The 15238-nt window shown below is 39.4% G+C and overlaps 1 protein-coding gene across 12 annotated transcripts in view; it reads left to right on the forward strand.

Moving 5' to 3' along the window:
• The window catches only part of PRR5 (proline rich 5), a 91058-nt gene that overhangs the window by 48301 nt on the left and 27519 nt on the right, over nucleotides 1-15238 (forward strand). For all 12 annotated transcript variants that reach the window (XM_090147302.1, XM_090147256.1, XM_090147273.1 and 9 more), the window contains 4 exons: nucleotides 1460-1540; nucleotides 10042-10090; nucleotides 10726-10783; nucleotides 15040-15131. In XM_090147302.1, coding sequence (XP_090003428.1) covers nucleotides 1460-1540; nucleotides 10042-10090; nucleotides 10726-10783; nucleotides 15040-15131 — 280 coding nt within the window. The remainder of the gene's footprint in view (nucleotides 1-1459; nucleotides 1541-10041; nucleotides 10091-10725; nucleotides 10784-15039; nucleotides 15132-15238) is intronic.

Here is a 15238-nt window from a genome sequence, read left to right on the forward strand (position 1 = left end):
CTTAGTATTTTGAGGATTTTAGCTCCATGTTTAAATGTGGCAAAAATCACCAAGCATCTACAAGTGTGGGGATTAGCTAACAGATGGGAAGACTGTATCAGTCTTCTTTTCTCTTTTCTTTAGGAATCAAAGATGAAGTCTGATGTGAAGTGTTAAAGGATGGAATTGGGATGGGGTAGAAAGGCGACTTCTATCTTCCTTCTGCTAGTACTGGAACAGGTTTAGTCTCACTTTTCACTCGCATTTCTTTACCTTTGCCCTCAGACCTCAGCTCAGTGATTTAGACTGATGTGTCATCACCCTAAGTGCATTCTGTGTGTTTCAGGAGCATTTCAGGGTTTCATCCTGAAGCACTTGAACTCATTTCAGTAACCTTTTGAGGTGTGGTCTTGTTAAATTCATGGGTTTGGTAAGCATCTCTGCCAAGCATGTGGATTGCTCTGTAAAACGTGCAACACTTTGCAGGGATTTGTCATTCAGCATTTTAGCATTTGTGGGGATGGTGGCCATGTGCTCCACTTACAGACAGTGCTGGATATGTGGCTTTCTGTTGAGCTAGAGAATTCTGTCACTCTCAATCATAGTTTCACTTGTGGCTGATTGCAGAAGAAAATCACCACCACTGAGAAACATCTGCTTCAGAACAGTTACATACATCAATGAAAATGAAAAGGAAGCATTGCTGTAGGACAGATGGTTAGCACGTAGTTTTGTTTCTTCTTGTCTGTCTCAGAAACTCTCCACCTGTTGTTCTTTTTATGCAGCCTTGGTTTTTCTTTAGATGGAGCAAGAGCATAAATTCTTGAGAAACAGAAAACCGTGTTTTGTAATCGCTACTGTTGTAAATGTTGCCCCTTTATTAAAAAAATGAATAAGAGATTGATTAAATTGCCTTAAAATTCATAATTGTGTAGTGTTTCTGCCTTTTTTACTTTTTAAAGAACTAATCATTTTTGAGATTCCAATAACCCTGTTCTAAAAAAATTGATGCTTTATTATGAATAAAGCTTCAGGTCCAGACTTGACAAATGCTGGTTTGTTAGTAAAGAAATCAAGTAATCATAACTGAAATGCCAACAATGCTGGAAATATCAAACTGATATCATAGCGAAGTTGTAAATTATCTCTGTAGTGAGCCCATAAAATATAGGCAAAAATATGCTTAAAATTATACAGCAATACCTAGACTATAGAGGCTGAATTTTCTACTGATTTCAGGCGTGTAACTATGAAAATTGTGAAATTGCAAAAATCAAAAAGAGATGATTTTCAAGTATGTCATTTGTTTTCTAGAGAATAATTCATTTTAAGGCATCTGAGATATAACCAGCAGTCATCTGTTACTTTTAAGAATGGTACCGTGGTATCTGGGAAGAAACCACAGTAAGGTTTGCCTTACTGTGGAAGCAATACCTTTCTAAAATGTGATCTGGTGCTAATGACTCCTGTTCTCTTTCAGTATCCACAATGGAGTAATAGCCGTGTTCCAGCGTAAGGGTCTCCCCGATCATGAACTTTACAACCTCAATGAAGGAGTCAGGTAAGTGACTCAGTTCTATTCAGGGTGTCATTAGCTGGCATACGCAGTACAGTTTGCTAGGACTTGCAGATGAAATCTTCTCAGGAATATTGCAGGGTTGTTTTTTTTTTTTTTTTTCCCAGTAGTCATTTCAGTCAGTACAATCCATTGAGTCTTGGTGAATAGATGTGCTGATGTGTGTCAGCACCTTGATGTGTAGAGACAGCTGGGTTCCTCCTTCTGCAGAGGGGAGGCTGTGTTATGGAGAGAATGGATCATTTCAGAATCCTGCTTGATATGTTGGTTTGAAAATAAGGAAGGAAAAAACAGGATCTCATCCTGAACACATAGCAGTGCAGCTCTATACCACTGCAATTATGCTGTCCTTTCCACTGATGCTAAGCCTATCTCTGAAGTGCTTCCTTTGCATGCATGGAGGTGTGCAACAGAGCAAGGAAAGACATTGTGTCTGGGAGTCCCTTCCATCTAGCTTCTCCTTCTGTGTGAACTGAATGTGCTCTAGAAGTTATAAAGCTGTCTTGTCAGCAGAGTGACTTGAGTAACACAATTTAAAGTTCCTGTTTCTCCCTCATGCTGTGCTGAAACTGTTTGCAATAGACTAAATATAGACCAGTGAGGCATATAATTTTGTAGGGTTTGGGTTTTTTTTTAATATAAAGAAAAGTAAAGGTGAAAATCCCATCATTTTAGTCATTTAAGTTTTTGTTACAAAGAAAAATCTACCAAGACATAAGCTGATAACATGGATTTACAGCATCTGTGATTATTTACTAAACTCTGTCTCACTGACAAGGGCAAGTAGCACATTTCCTTTTCAAAACTTGTCGCAGTGCTATGAAGATTAAGCAGTGGAAAACGAGCTGCATTTACAAAAGACAGACAGCTTATTGTATTCCCTCTCTGTCTTCAGATAAATTCTCAATGATTCCATATCACTTAATGATTATTCCTGCTCTGTCTGGGCTCCACAATGCGATAACATCCATACAATATCCACAAAATGCTGATCCAGTCGGGATAATTGTGGGAATATCTTCAGAGAAGTCCAGGCAGATTACATTTGGCCAGTGAGCTCTCTTTTTTCCTCTTTGTCTTTTTAAAATTAAAATAAACTTATTCTTCAGTTATTTCTTATTTCTCTGGGGAGAAAATGACATGCAAAGAATAGATTTTCTAGGATGGATGTCAGTTAGCATGATCCATCAATCATTTTGAGTTGGTTATTGGAATAATGGTTGATCATTACTGTAAGTGAAGCTAGGATTCTCCAGCTTCATCTGAATGACAGAAAATGGTCGTCCCGGGCTGAGATTTCCTGGTCCATTGCACTTGCCTCGGGATGCTTGTCCACTAGTGAGGAACAGAAGAGGAAAAGGAAATTATCTGCTGATGAGACAAGTATAATCTTGTATGGACCAATGAACAGAAGTAAAATTGTTGCTACCTGGTGAACAGCATCCAGATTTTGCATTCATTCACCTGGGTGTAAGCCCTGCACAATGATGATACTTGTTAATACAGCTATGTTTAATTGCAACATCTGAGGCAGCAGAACAGGCAAGCTGACTACAGGCTGATTTTTTCAGCCAGTTTGTGATGGATTATACTGCTGCATGATAGGCCCATTTCCTTTGTTAGTGTAAGAATAATGCTGCTGCATTGTCATCTTGGCTGATCATTCAGTTTTGTTCTGTTTTGAGAAGAATAATGTCTGGTGACTCACACCTGAACTGATGGACAAAATATTATGAAATCTAGACCAATCTAGAAAGGTGCTGTCATAAACAAGACATCAGCAGCATCACTTGTTATTTGAGTGAATGTGTGATGGGCTGCAGCATGGCTTTTGAGGCTGGTTCACATAGTTGTGTCCCTGCCACAGGTATTTGATTCCCAGCTGATCAAATCAAGCCCCTAGTGAGAATCATGTTCAGGAAATATATGACCCTCCCCTTATAGCCTGGAAAGAAAGGGCAGGTTACTCAAAGGAGCCCCAGCTTAGAGATTGTTCCCTCTCACCTTCTACTTGGCCTGAAAATCCTTCTAATTCATTGCCAAATTCCACCCTTTCTCTTACTGACTGCTTGGACTTTTTGGTGAAGTTTCTCGGTGTGTGTCTTGCATGCAGTTCATTCACACAGAATTCTAAGATGGAAAAGCAGCAAATGGACTAAGAGTATACAAAGCTCTGTCTATAGAGGAAAGCATGGTAGTGATATTTTTTGAGCCTGTTTGTGTACACATCCAGATGCGGACTCTTTCTTGAATCTGCTCTCCTGCTGGTTTCTTCATTTTACTGCTGATCATAGTCATTAACTTTGTGGGACCTCCTGACTACTTGCAACTCAAACCTTTCTCTTCAATTAAATTCAACTTTTGGTTGAGAAAGTACCAACTTCACACATACAAAAACATCTGGGTTACTACTCTATTTAATTCAAAATATTTTATTTTGGTTAATATTAGTATTGAGTGTAAAAATATCTGGTTCATAAATATGACCTCAGAAGTGGGACAAGTCTTTGTTTGCCTTAAGATTGTTTTAGATGCATTTTCCCAAGAAGTACATAAATAAAATGAAACACATCACCATTACTTCAATGGAGCAAAATTTGAGTATGGAAGTGTTCGAGTTATCTATAACCTAGTAACCTTTTACAGCATTTACTGAATGGTAAAAGTTTTTGCCACTTTAATTGCAGCAGATTCTGGAATATTTTCATAGTTAAACATTGAATACCCAATTGACTCATAGACCAAGAGTTAATATTTGAGCACATTATACCTGTGATGTTTGCGCACCTTCATTTTGACTTAGGAATGTCACAGTGTTCACTTACCATATATCACACACGTGGGCAGAAACATACATACAGCTTCCTAGCCTGAATACACACGTAGAGGCTTTTTATTCTGATTATTTATGCACTGGTTGCTTAATAAGTGTAAGTGGGTACAAATTAGTACAGTCTCACTGCTCTGGGTTTGGCCACTCATTTATACCGGTGCCGTTTGACACCATTCTTATGTAATTATTCTGGAATTAAAAGGTGGCCTTAAATAAGAAGCTGGATAGAACTGAGGAGCCCTTTATCAAAACAACAACAACAACAAACAAAACAAAAAACAAACAGTGTGTGATTTCAGTTTATTTCAAATTGCCCTACCAACTGAATAAAGATGAGTCATAATGCAGATACTGGAGAAGATACTCCAGTTAAGAGGAGTCTCATCAGCGTATGTCTTGTACATTACTTCTTGTGAGCTCTTACTAGATAATTCAGTAGGGAATTGATTAAAAGTTTAAGTAACAAAAATCTCTATGCATATACTTACTACTTAGTATTTCTCTTGGTTTATTTGTGCAATAGAGTGGAAATGATGGTACATTTTCCATTTTCATTTCATGCACAATATGTCATTTCAAAATGTTTATTTACACCACTTGTAAACCAAGGAAGAAAAAGAAGGTAAGGGAAATGGAGAGGAAGTACAGTATCCTATGTTAAGATTAATACACATTTATAGCTCCCTTTTTTTGAGTTTCAAGATAATGGATTGATACAAACACAGCACATTTCAGTGATGTTTCCTCTTTTGTAGCAAAAGTTCAAACCCAGTTAGATCACATTCTTATATTTGCTTGATATAATCTAATTGCTATTAAAGATAAAATCAGGTATAATACTGTCTTAGACTTTGCATTCAAAACAATTACATACAATGAGGAGACCTTATTGCTCTCTGTAACTACCTGAAGGGAGATTGTAGTGAGCTGGGGGTTGGCCTCTTCTCTCGTGTGACTGGTGAGAGGACCAGAGGGAATGGCTTCAAGCTGTGCCAGGGGAGATTCAGGCTGGACATTAGGAAACACTACTTCTCTGAAAGAGTGGTCAGGCACTGGAATGGGCTGCCCAAGGAGGTGGTGGAGTCACTGACCCTGGAGGTGTTCAAGGAACGTTTGGACGTTGCACTGAGGGACACGGTTTAGTGAGAACAATTGGTGATGGTTGGACTGGATGAAGATCTTGTAGGTCTTCTTTTCCAACTTTGGTGATTCTTTGACTCTGTGATTCTGAGTAATGTTTCAAGAGAATCTCAAAACGAACCAAGGAAGCAGCAACAGGAAGATAAAAAAAGACAGGAGCTATTTTAGTATGTTTTATGTGCATTTTTACTATCGTATTAATTTATGAAGGCATTAAACAGGCAATGAAAGTTTGATAATAATGATATACAAAGATCATAAAACTGCATAATGACTGTCAGCAAAATCAGATGCACAAGTCTTCTATCTGGTCACTGATCTCTTATAGGTTTAATCAGATCTTTATCTGGATTCCACCATGACACCACTTATCTAGATAAATTTACTCAGCAATCTGAATTTTCCAACTTCTGACAGGTGACAACCTAATTGACTTTTTTAAAGGAAATTAAGTAAAGATTGAAGAATAAAGCACAAGCAATGTCTTCTGTCCAGTTTTGTTGTGGAACTCTCAAATGAATATGGTGCTGAGAACTTCAAACAGCAGTGCTCTGATGTGGCCCGAGGGCCTCGCTGTTTCACCAGAAATTAATTAAGCAGTGTGAAGTGTCTGTTTTGTTAGGAATTCAAAGAGCAAGATGCATTAATTGTGCTGTCAATTTTTCTACCCTGTAACCAGAGATATTAATATAGCTGTGCTGCAGCTTAGTGTGAAGCAGTCCAACGCAGTCCAACGCATACAATCATAGAGTCATAAAATCACCAAGATTGGAAAAGACTTCTAAGGTCATCCAGTCCAACCTTCCAGATATCACCAATATTTTCCACTAAACCAGTACAATATCTAAACATTCCTTGAACACCTCCAGGGTGTGGAACTCTACCACCTCCCTGGGCAGCCCATTCTCAGCTCCTTACCATTCTCTATAATGTCCAAACTGAATCTTCCCTGGAACAACTTGAAACCATTCCCTCGTCATATCGCTAGTTAGATGGGAGAAGAGGCTGACCCCCAGCTTGCCACAACCTCTGTTCAGGTAGTTGTACAGAGCTCAGGTTACCCCTGAGCCTCCTCTTCTCCAAACTAAACAATTCCAGTTCCTTCAGCCGCTCCTCGTAAGGATTGTGCTCCCCTCACCAGCTTTGTTGCCCGTTTCTGAACATGCTCCAGGGACTTGATATCACTTTTTTTGTAGTGAGAGGCCCAAAACTGAACACAGTACTCAAGGTGTGGCCTCATTGAGGCTGATTACAAAGGGATGATCACTTCCCTGCTCCTGCTAGTAACACTATTTCTGATACAAGCCAGGATACCTTTTGGCCTTCTTGGCCACCTGGGCACACTGCTGGCTCATGTTGAGCCAAGCATTGATCAATACTCCCAGGTCTGTTTCCCCTACACAGTCTTTCAGCCACTCTGCCCCAAACCTTAGTGTTGCCTGGGTTGCTGTGGCCAAAGTGCAGGACCTGGCACTTGGTCTTCTTGAACTTCATCTATTGCCCTCACCCCATAAATCCAGCCTGTCCAGATCTCTGTGTAGGGTCTTCCTACCCTCAGTCAGATGGACACTTCCTGCCAACTTGGTGTCATCTGCAGACTTACTGAGGGTGCTCTCAATGCACTCATTCAGCTCATCAGTAAAGATATTGAACAGGACAGACCCCAACACTGACCCCCCAATACTGGGGAACACCACTCATGACCAGTCACCAGCTGCGTTTAACTCCATTCACCACCACTCTCTGGGCCTGGCCTTCCAGCCAGTTCATTACCCAGCAGAGTGTACCTGCTGTCCAAGCCATGGGTTGCCAGCCTCTCTGTGGGAGACAGTGTCAAAGGCTTTGCTGAAATCTAGGTAGATCATATCAACAGCCTTTCCCTCATCCACCAGCCAGGTCACTACATCATAGAAGGAGATCAGGTTGGTCAAGCAGGACCTGCCCTTCATGAGCCTGTGCTGGCAAGGCCTAATCCCCCAGTTGTCCCGCATATGCTCCTCATTCCAGACTTCCAGAGAGTAGAGTACCCCAAGGACAACTGATCTGACATTTAAAGACAGATGTAAAGAAGGCATTGAGAACCTCAGCCTTTTCCTTATCCTCAGTGGTCATGTTCCCCACTGCATCCAGTAAAAGATGGAGATTCTCTTTAGCCCTCCTCTTACTGTTAATATATTTGTAAAAAAAGTTTTTTGTTTGCTTTTAAACATGATTCTAGGACATAATTAACTGCAAGCTTGTTGTTTAGTTCATTCGCAGCTGAAAAGTGGAAATGGGGTGGGATTTTGTTTTATCAGAGGGCCAGTTATCAGATAAGTAGAATATCATTTTGTATTTCCTGCTCTAAATGCCAAGAATTATCAGTAGAACCTAAAGAATAAAAAGAGAAAGTATTTGCATATCACCTGTTAAAGACTATGAGGAAACTAGAACTAGATTTCAAAGAATTTCTAGCTTGAGGAAAGGGTAGAAATTCAAGCAAAATTTGTCAGCATGAAGCTCCAGTACTTCTTTGAAACAGCAGTGAAAGGAGATACCTTGGAATAAATTGTCACTAGCATAGTAGAATTCAAAACCACAAATTCCTTGTTATTTTAACATAAAATTCCTTAATTATCTACGTTCAAAGTAAGAAAAACCTTTAATTCCATTGCTTGTGATCAAGAAGAAAAACAACTTGGACAGTAAATTACCATTTTGAGTATGCGTGGCATGCACAGCATCCTTTTACTTGTTGAAGTAAGGGCTGGTGAACACTTCTAATGCTTTAAGGCTTTAACAATTTTGTGAGGGCAGGTGTTCAACCTTGACAATAGGATTGTCAATGCATATGGGAAAGGATGGAGTCTCGGGATACTGCAAGGATTCTTCTCTCCCATATGTTGCAACAGCAAGCATGCTGAGAAGTCTAGCCATACAGTGGCCATCCATGACAATGAGAGACATACAGCTAAAGCCTGGACTGGCTTAGATAACTTTTGTTTATAGATAGTTTGTCTAAGTTAATCAGATTTGTAACCAAAAAGGATTTAAATGATTAGAAGCTTCTGAAAAAAAACCTCTTCTTTGTGTTTATTTTCCATTTCTTTTATGCCTGGAGTGTTTCCCTAGTTTGCTATGGGGTCAGTGTGGACATGCACTTGAAGATAAATAAATAAGATACTGTATTTAGGCCTCCTAAAGATTGACCTGACCCTCCTTGCCCTGAACTTTCAGAAGATCTCAGGAGGTTATGCTGAATCCCATGCATCAGACAACAACTCTGCAGGCTTCTTTATGGAGCATGGGCTTATCATGCCATTATGCTGGGCTTTTCAAACTGGACATTTATTTGGTTAGTAGTTGCAATAATTTGTTCAATTACTTATTTGTTTATTAAAGATATAACCGAAAGGGATGGATGATGATTTGATACCAAATGTGTAGTTTACATAACTACACAAAGTGATCAGAGCACTGAGTTGTCTAGCTGATGCAGGTCTTTAGATTTTGAGTTGAATTTTACCTCATTTCTTCCTTCTTGTGTGACCTGAGGTGGTCACACAAGGGCAGGTTTCCGTAAGAGGTCAAGGCCAGACTGGCAGAAGCTCAGAAAGTCCAGTTGGAGTGAAACTCTTAAATGGTCTGACCTCTTGCTTGTGCATCTTAACAGTGACATGAGTACAAAGAAGTGCTAAACATCCAGCATCCAATATGTGAGACTTAAACAATATACAGTTCTTCAGCTTTGTGGTGACTTCTGTCTGGATGGAAATGTTGGGCTTGTGGGTCTGAAGGAATGCTGGCTCTGAACATGAAAGTTCTTTATGGTAGGTTGTGTTTTTTTGGATGTGAATTTGATTTGCTCTGTGAGATGAGTTTGTAGGTTTTAATGCAAAGGAGTCATGAAACACAGAGTTGAACTCTTATGTTTCTACCTGCTTTTTCACTGAAACTACATGAAACTTCAGCTTCATGGATCCTGACTTTGAAGATCATGGCCCCTGTCAGAAAACTCACTACATTTCATACCTGCAACAAAACCTGTGGAATATCATCTTGTCTCAGATTTCTCTCTAAACATTTTGTCACGGCTCTTTTGGGGGAGTTACACAGAACAAATTATCTGGCTATGAGTACACCTCAGCTAAGTTATATGCCTATTTGTTGGCTCAGTCACACTGACAGACACGGAGTGCCAAGACTTCTGCCACATTTGCAATGCCAGACGCCAGTCAAACCCTGACACAGAAGGAGAACAGCTCAGGCATTTTTAAAAGGGTTAGATGTAGGATGGAATACATCCTCTTTCAGTTTCTTTTCGTATGTGTTTGTGCAGTGAACTACCTAAAAGAACAGCAGAGAAATGCTGGTTGAGAGTCTTAGTATTGTTGGCCCTGTTTGTTGTAATTTTTTAGCCTTTATTGGCAGGCTGTGTGAAAATATTTTATTAGTGTCTTCCCCTTTCTCATACAGTGAGCAGCTAATACAGTTTGTTGATGACAGAGGTCCTTTTCATATTCTTTTTATACAGGCAGTTATTGAAAACTGAACTGGGATCCTTCTTCACCGAGTATTTACAGGTAGGCATGTGTTTTCTTCCATTTTAATCAGAAATTTTTTGATGTGCTACTGAGCAAAATCCCTTCACCTGATCTAAATGCCAATACGGAGTCACTTGAAACCATTTAGAGATTTCCATTGACTTCTTTATGTTGTCATTTATGAGTAAGTGAGATCTGGGGTTTATATATGCATTTAGATAGTGAAAGCCCAGTGCCTGCAGTAGCTTTGTGCAGTCAATGTTTTTCGCATAGCACTACCATCTTTCAGTAGATTTCAGACATTCACTTGTAACTTAAAATTTAAATTCCTGAATAAAGCAACTAATTTCATTGTAAGTATGGTTCCTAGGAAAAACAGTTAGTAATGGGTACCTATTGAAGCACTATTCTTTTCTAAGACAGAATACCTGCAGTGCCAGTCAGACATTTGAAGTCAAGGAGCACTTTGCACTGCACAGAGTGGGTGCTGTGTCGTGCAAGCAGTAGGAGATTACAGCATTATTTGAAAAGTGTCCCAAGCAAGTTGGACACGACAGGAAAAGTCCTTCTGTAATTGATCATCAAAATGAAACCTCATCTACTGTCAGAAGTTAAGAAAGATCAAAAGGTGAAATATGATGGCTGAGTAATGTTAGTCTTTATTTTATTTACAGAATCAACTGCTCACAAAAGGCATGGTGATCCTAAGAGACAAGATCCGGTTTTATGAAGGTAACTTGAAGTTTAGCATAGCTATCTATGTCTGTCAGAGGAGTTTTAACATTGCTTCCTGAAGGCAGCTCAGTTCTTTTTGCGAATTCTCCTGTACTGTGGATTAAGAGGTATCAGTCCATTCCTCCAATATGTTGTTCTGACGTACCATGGTGTTCCCATTGACCTTCATCAGGGAGAAGTGACCGCCCAGGACAGCTAGAGAGTAAAGCTACCTCAGATGTAGGCACTTCTTTCTCCTCCAATTACAGTCTACTCAATATTAAGGAAAAGAGGAAAAACAGAATGATGTGTTTAGGTTTAGTAAACAAAAACCTAAACTTTGAGATCCAAGTTAGTTGAAGCGCCTGTCAAAATGCAGAGCAGTGCTGCGGGTTGTTTTAAGAGTTGTTTTGGATTCATGCTTCATCAGTGAGGTCAGATGCTCTCTCTTTTTTTTACTGTCAAGGCAACATTAAACTGCCTGCACCTTCTGGAGGTGTCACCTCCAGTAAACATCAAGGTAGTTTCTTTTGTGTTTGGAACAGTCCAAATTTAAAATAAATGAATACAGAGGCAGGGGATGAATTTGTGAGTGTGAATGAATTTCTGCTTTTTTTTTCATTTGCAAATCTGTCTATGCAAATCTGGAGAAATGTGCCCATTAGAATTAGTTCCCACTGATACAGTTGTATAATTTACCCAGCCTACATTTCTGGGTCCACTCATTCTTTTCCCTGTCAGTGCAAGCACTGCAAAAAAAAACTTAAGCCAGGGTAGGTTTTGAATTGATCTATGTGAATACAGAAAGAAAGGTATCTTCTCAATGTGCCAGGGGCAGTGCATGGCAAAAATGCAGCAGGGGCAGATGTGTTTTGCCTGGTCAACTTTCAACCAATGCTTCCTATTGATGGCCACTCTCATTTCATGTCCTATGTTATTCTGCAGCTTTTAGATGTGTTATTCAGTATGCTGTTTTGTCTTAGATGCAGGCATACAGCATTAGAAAGTGACATGATTTTGGAATATTTCCAAAGATTACTGAATATGTAAGGTCTGAAGATCTTTTAAGAGTCTTTTTAAAGAAATGTGGCTTTCCTCAAGCAGAGCTGCAGTCATAATATCACTTAGTATAAATATACTGTTTTAGCAGTATCCTGGAGACAACCATTTCCATTCATTTATTTCAGCTATCTCTAAATCTTAAATGTGACCTTTCATTACTGGTACAACAGTTGATGGGATTAAGATGGTGCTATAGGATCCAACTTTTCTGATAAAAAGACAGTAGCGCAGAACGCAACACAATGAGAACAAATTTCACATTACAGTACTCAAACTCTTCTGAGCAAAACACTGAGTTCCTCAGTTACCTGGAATAACAGCTTGGGGAGCACAAACAGAGCTGTAAGGCTTTCAAGGTCTTTGTAGATGCTTTGTAATTCACAAAGAAAGTCATTTTTAAGAATCAAATTGGTAAATTAGATGCAGAGAACTACCAAGGTTAAATCCCTTGTTCTTAAGGTTTTACTAGCTTGAAAATAAAAAATACTACTACTGATGTTTAATGTCTATGCTGAGAAAAAAAAATTGGAATGTAAGACCAGTAAGTGGCTTTCAAATATAGGAGTGCTTTTATTAAATACCAAAATTTCAGCAAGCTGGGAATTTATTTTTTTAATTCGGTGAATCATTTCATGTTTTCTCTTTAAAATATGATCAGAACTGCTGGTTACTATTAAGTCGACTAAACATACACTTAGGAAAAAAACCATGGAAATGTCAACTCACTAAAGGATATGGGAAGGTAGCTGCAGTTCAGGAATCTAATTTAGAGGCAGAAATCTTCCTGGCACAAACTCTTCTATTGCCTTACCTTGTCAATGTGAGTTTCCAGGGCTGGAATCTGGTTTCACAGCAGCAAAGGTGCAACACTGTAGAGTCCATCCCGTATTTGCTGACCACATTCCTCTCTGAAAATATCTGCCACTAAACTGGGAGCCCAGAAGGAAGCTCCCATTAAGAGCAGGTCCCCCCTCCTTGGTCTGTAGTGGTCCTTCCCTCAAATCTCAGGTTTTCCTGCATCTGATGGTATGGGTGTCCATGTAAACTCAGTGTTGAATTTTTCAGAGGAGAACAGATCATTTGAGAGCACACATTGGAGTGGTTTTGGTCTGCAGGAAGTTCTGAAAATTTCACCCTTTGTTTTGAGAAAATGGTATTTCAGCCTTCTATTTCCTTCAGAATTTTCAGTTAACTTCAGGAAATGCTGTGAAGAGTACAGTGTGCATTTCAAGTCATACAAAACTGACAGCATTACCCTTCACTTAAATGAGCATTTAAAGTAACCTAGCTTTCTTGAATCAAGCAAATACTTAAGGTAAACATAGGACTCTATGCCTGACAGTAAAAGAAAACATAATCTTGAATTGACCAAGAAGTCATATTCCTTAATGTGAAAGATGCTAATCATCACCACACTATAGGAATTCCTCCTCAGCCCATAGTAAAAGGCCTGACTGGTGAGTTATCTCTGCAGCTTGTCTAAGCTACTGCACAGAAATCCATCCCTTTACAAAACAAGCTGCCCACAACGTGGAAGAAATGTGCTGTACTAAAGGCATGCTTATTACAACCATGTATTTCTACTTTGTACAATTCTAGGAGCAAAATTTGAAAAGGACTGAATCTAAATATTCAGCACCCACATTTGGTTCCAGATTTTTTAAAGGCTTCATTTCCATTTAACCTAAATTTATGAGGAGCTAATTTATTTAACTGTTTTTAAAAATCTGCCCTTCTGGCTTGGAGTTATTTGGGTTCTCCATTAAGATCAGGTTTCCTCTCGCTGAAACACAGTTTTGTATGGAGTTTATAATGCAGTGGTATTTATTACAATTATTACTTCCACAGCTGGTAGGAAAAAGACAAATTAAAAAAAAAACCTGAAAATGAGAAGGCCCTTTTCAGTCTAGTACAGGAGTGTGAAGTACAGAGAGAACCCCTGTCTGATATTGCAGATATGAAGGTCTTGAAGTGGATCATCAGCTGCAGTATAGCATAGTGATCTGGATCTGGATTTGTCACTGAAAGCACTCTATATCATCAACCCAGGAGTTGCAGCTGGGCCAGAGCTGCTGCTGTTTGTCATGCATTTAAAAATGCAGCAAGATGAAGTATTTCATAATAAAGATTGACACTTGTCTAACTCAGAGTATAGATGCTTTCATGCTGATTTTCTTAGTGATGTGTGTACATTCTAGACAAAATGCTCCCTGGCTGAACCTTAACTAATGCTGTAGTACAAATATGAATAGTTTCTGATTCTGAAACCAGTCTTGAGATTGCTATTAAATTTGCATCCTAATAAGTCATGTTGTCATATCTGAATGCCTCATGTCATTCACGTATTTATCTCCAGAATACTTGCTGGTGTGTGTGCAGTTGTCCCCAGTTCATGGGTGAGGGGCAGAAGGCTACTGAAGAGGTTGCCTCTGTTCACATAGGCCTCTTGGGCCTGCATTCAGCTATCAAGCCAGAATTTCTGTCCTGCAGCTCTCAGGTCCTGCCTTTGCCTCTGTGTTTTATATAAGATGTTCTGTGAGGAACTCGGTGTTCAGTTTGGTTGTATGATCCAGGGTTTCTCCAGCCTCTCCTGTGAAGGCTTCTAGGTAGCTGCAACTGGAAAGGAATTGAAGAACGTCACAGGGAACTTATGTCATTGCAGATTTGATGCATCCTTTGAAAGCTAAAGGATAGTGAAAAGCCTGCAGCATTCTCTGCTTTCCATAGACCTTGGTTGAGATCATCTGTGTAAGGGTAGATGCAAGGAGGCCAAAAGGTTAATCTATGGGGTTGCTTTGTAGAAGCATCTCTACGGAGTGAGGCTTTCTCTGCTGCCTTGTGGCTTGAAGTGCAGAGAGAAACATGGTGGGGGAAAATTTCCTGCAGGAATGCTTCTACATTTAATCTGCTGTGTCTTCCTCCTGCTGTTTCCTGCAGTCTTGTCCAGTTGGTATTACTGCAGGAAGAGGAGGAGTCATGACTGTGTATTCTTCACAAAGTTTTTCTGCATAATCTTGTATCTCAAGTCACTGAGTTTAGTTTTGTCATCTGAAAAGACACAAATATTGAATTATTTGATGTTCTGAAAGAAATACAAATTCCTTGCTACTGAAAGTATCTGGTAAATGATTCATATAAAGCTAGCAGAGTCACGTTTTCAGTGAGCTGATTAAAACCAAAACAGTTCACTAATTCGTTTTATGTTTTTGCAGGGCAGAAACTGCTGGATACCTTAGCTGAAACCTGGGATTTTTTCTTCAGTGATGTCCTGCCCATGCTCCAGGCTATTTTCTATCCTGTGCAGGTGAAAAATTACACTGTTACTATAGAATCTTGAAAAACTGGAAAAAGCAACCTTACTGGTTCATCAACAGATTGATGCAATCCTAAACTCTCTCTCCTCAGGCCAAC

The sequence above is a fragment of the Phasianus colchicus genome, chromosome 1, assembly GCF_987193195.1.
Source record: "Phasianus colchicus chromosome 1, bPhaCol1.hap1.1, whole genome shotgun sequence".
Taxonomy (NCBI): Eukaryota; Metazoa; Chordata; class Aves; order Galliformes; family Phasianidae; genus Phasianus; species Phasianus colchicus.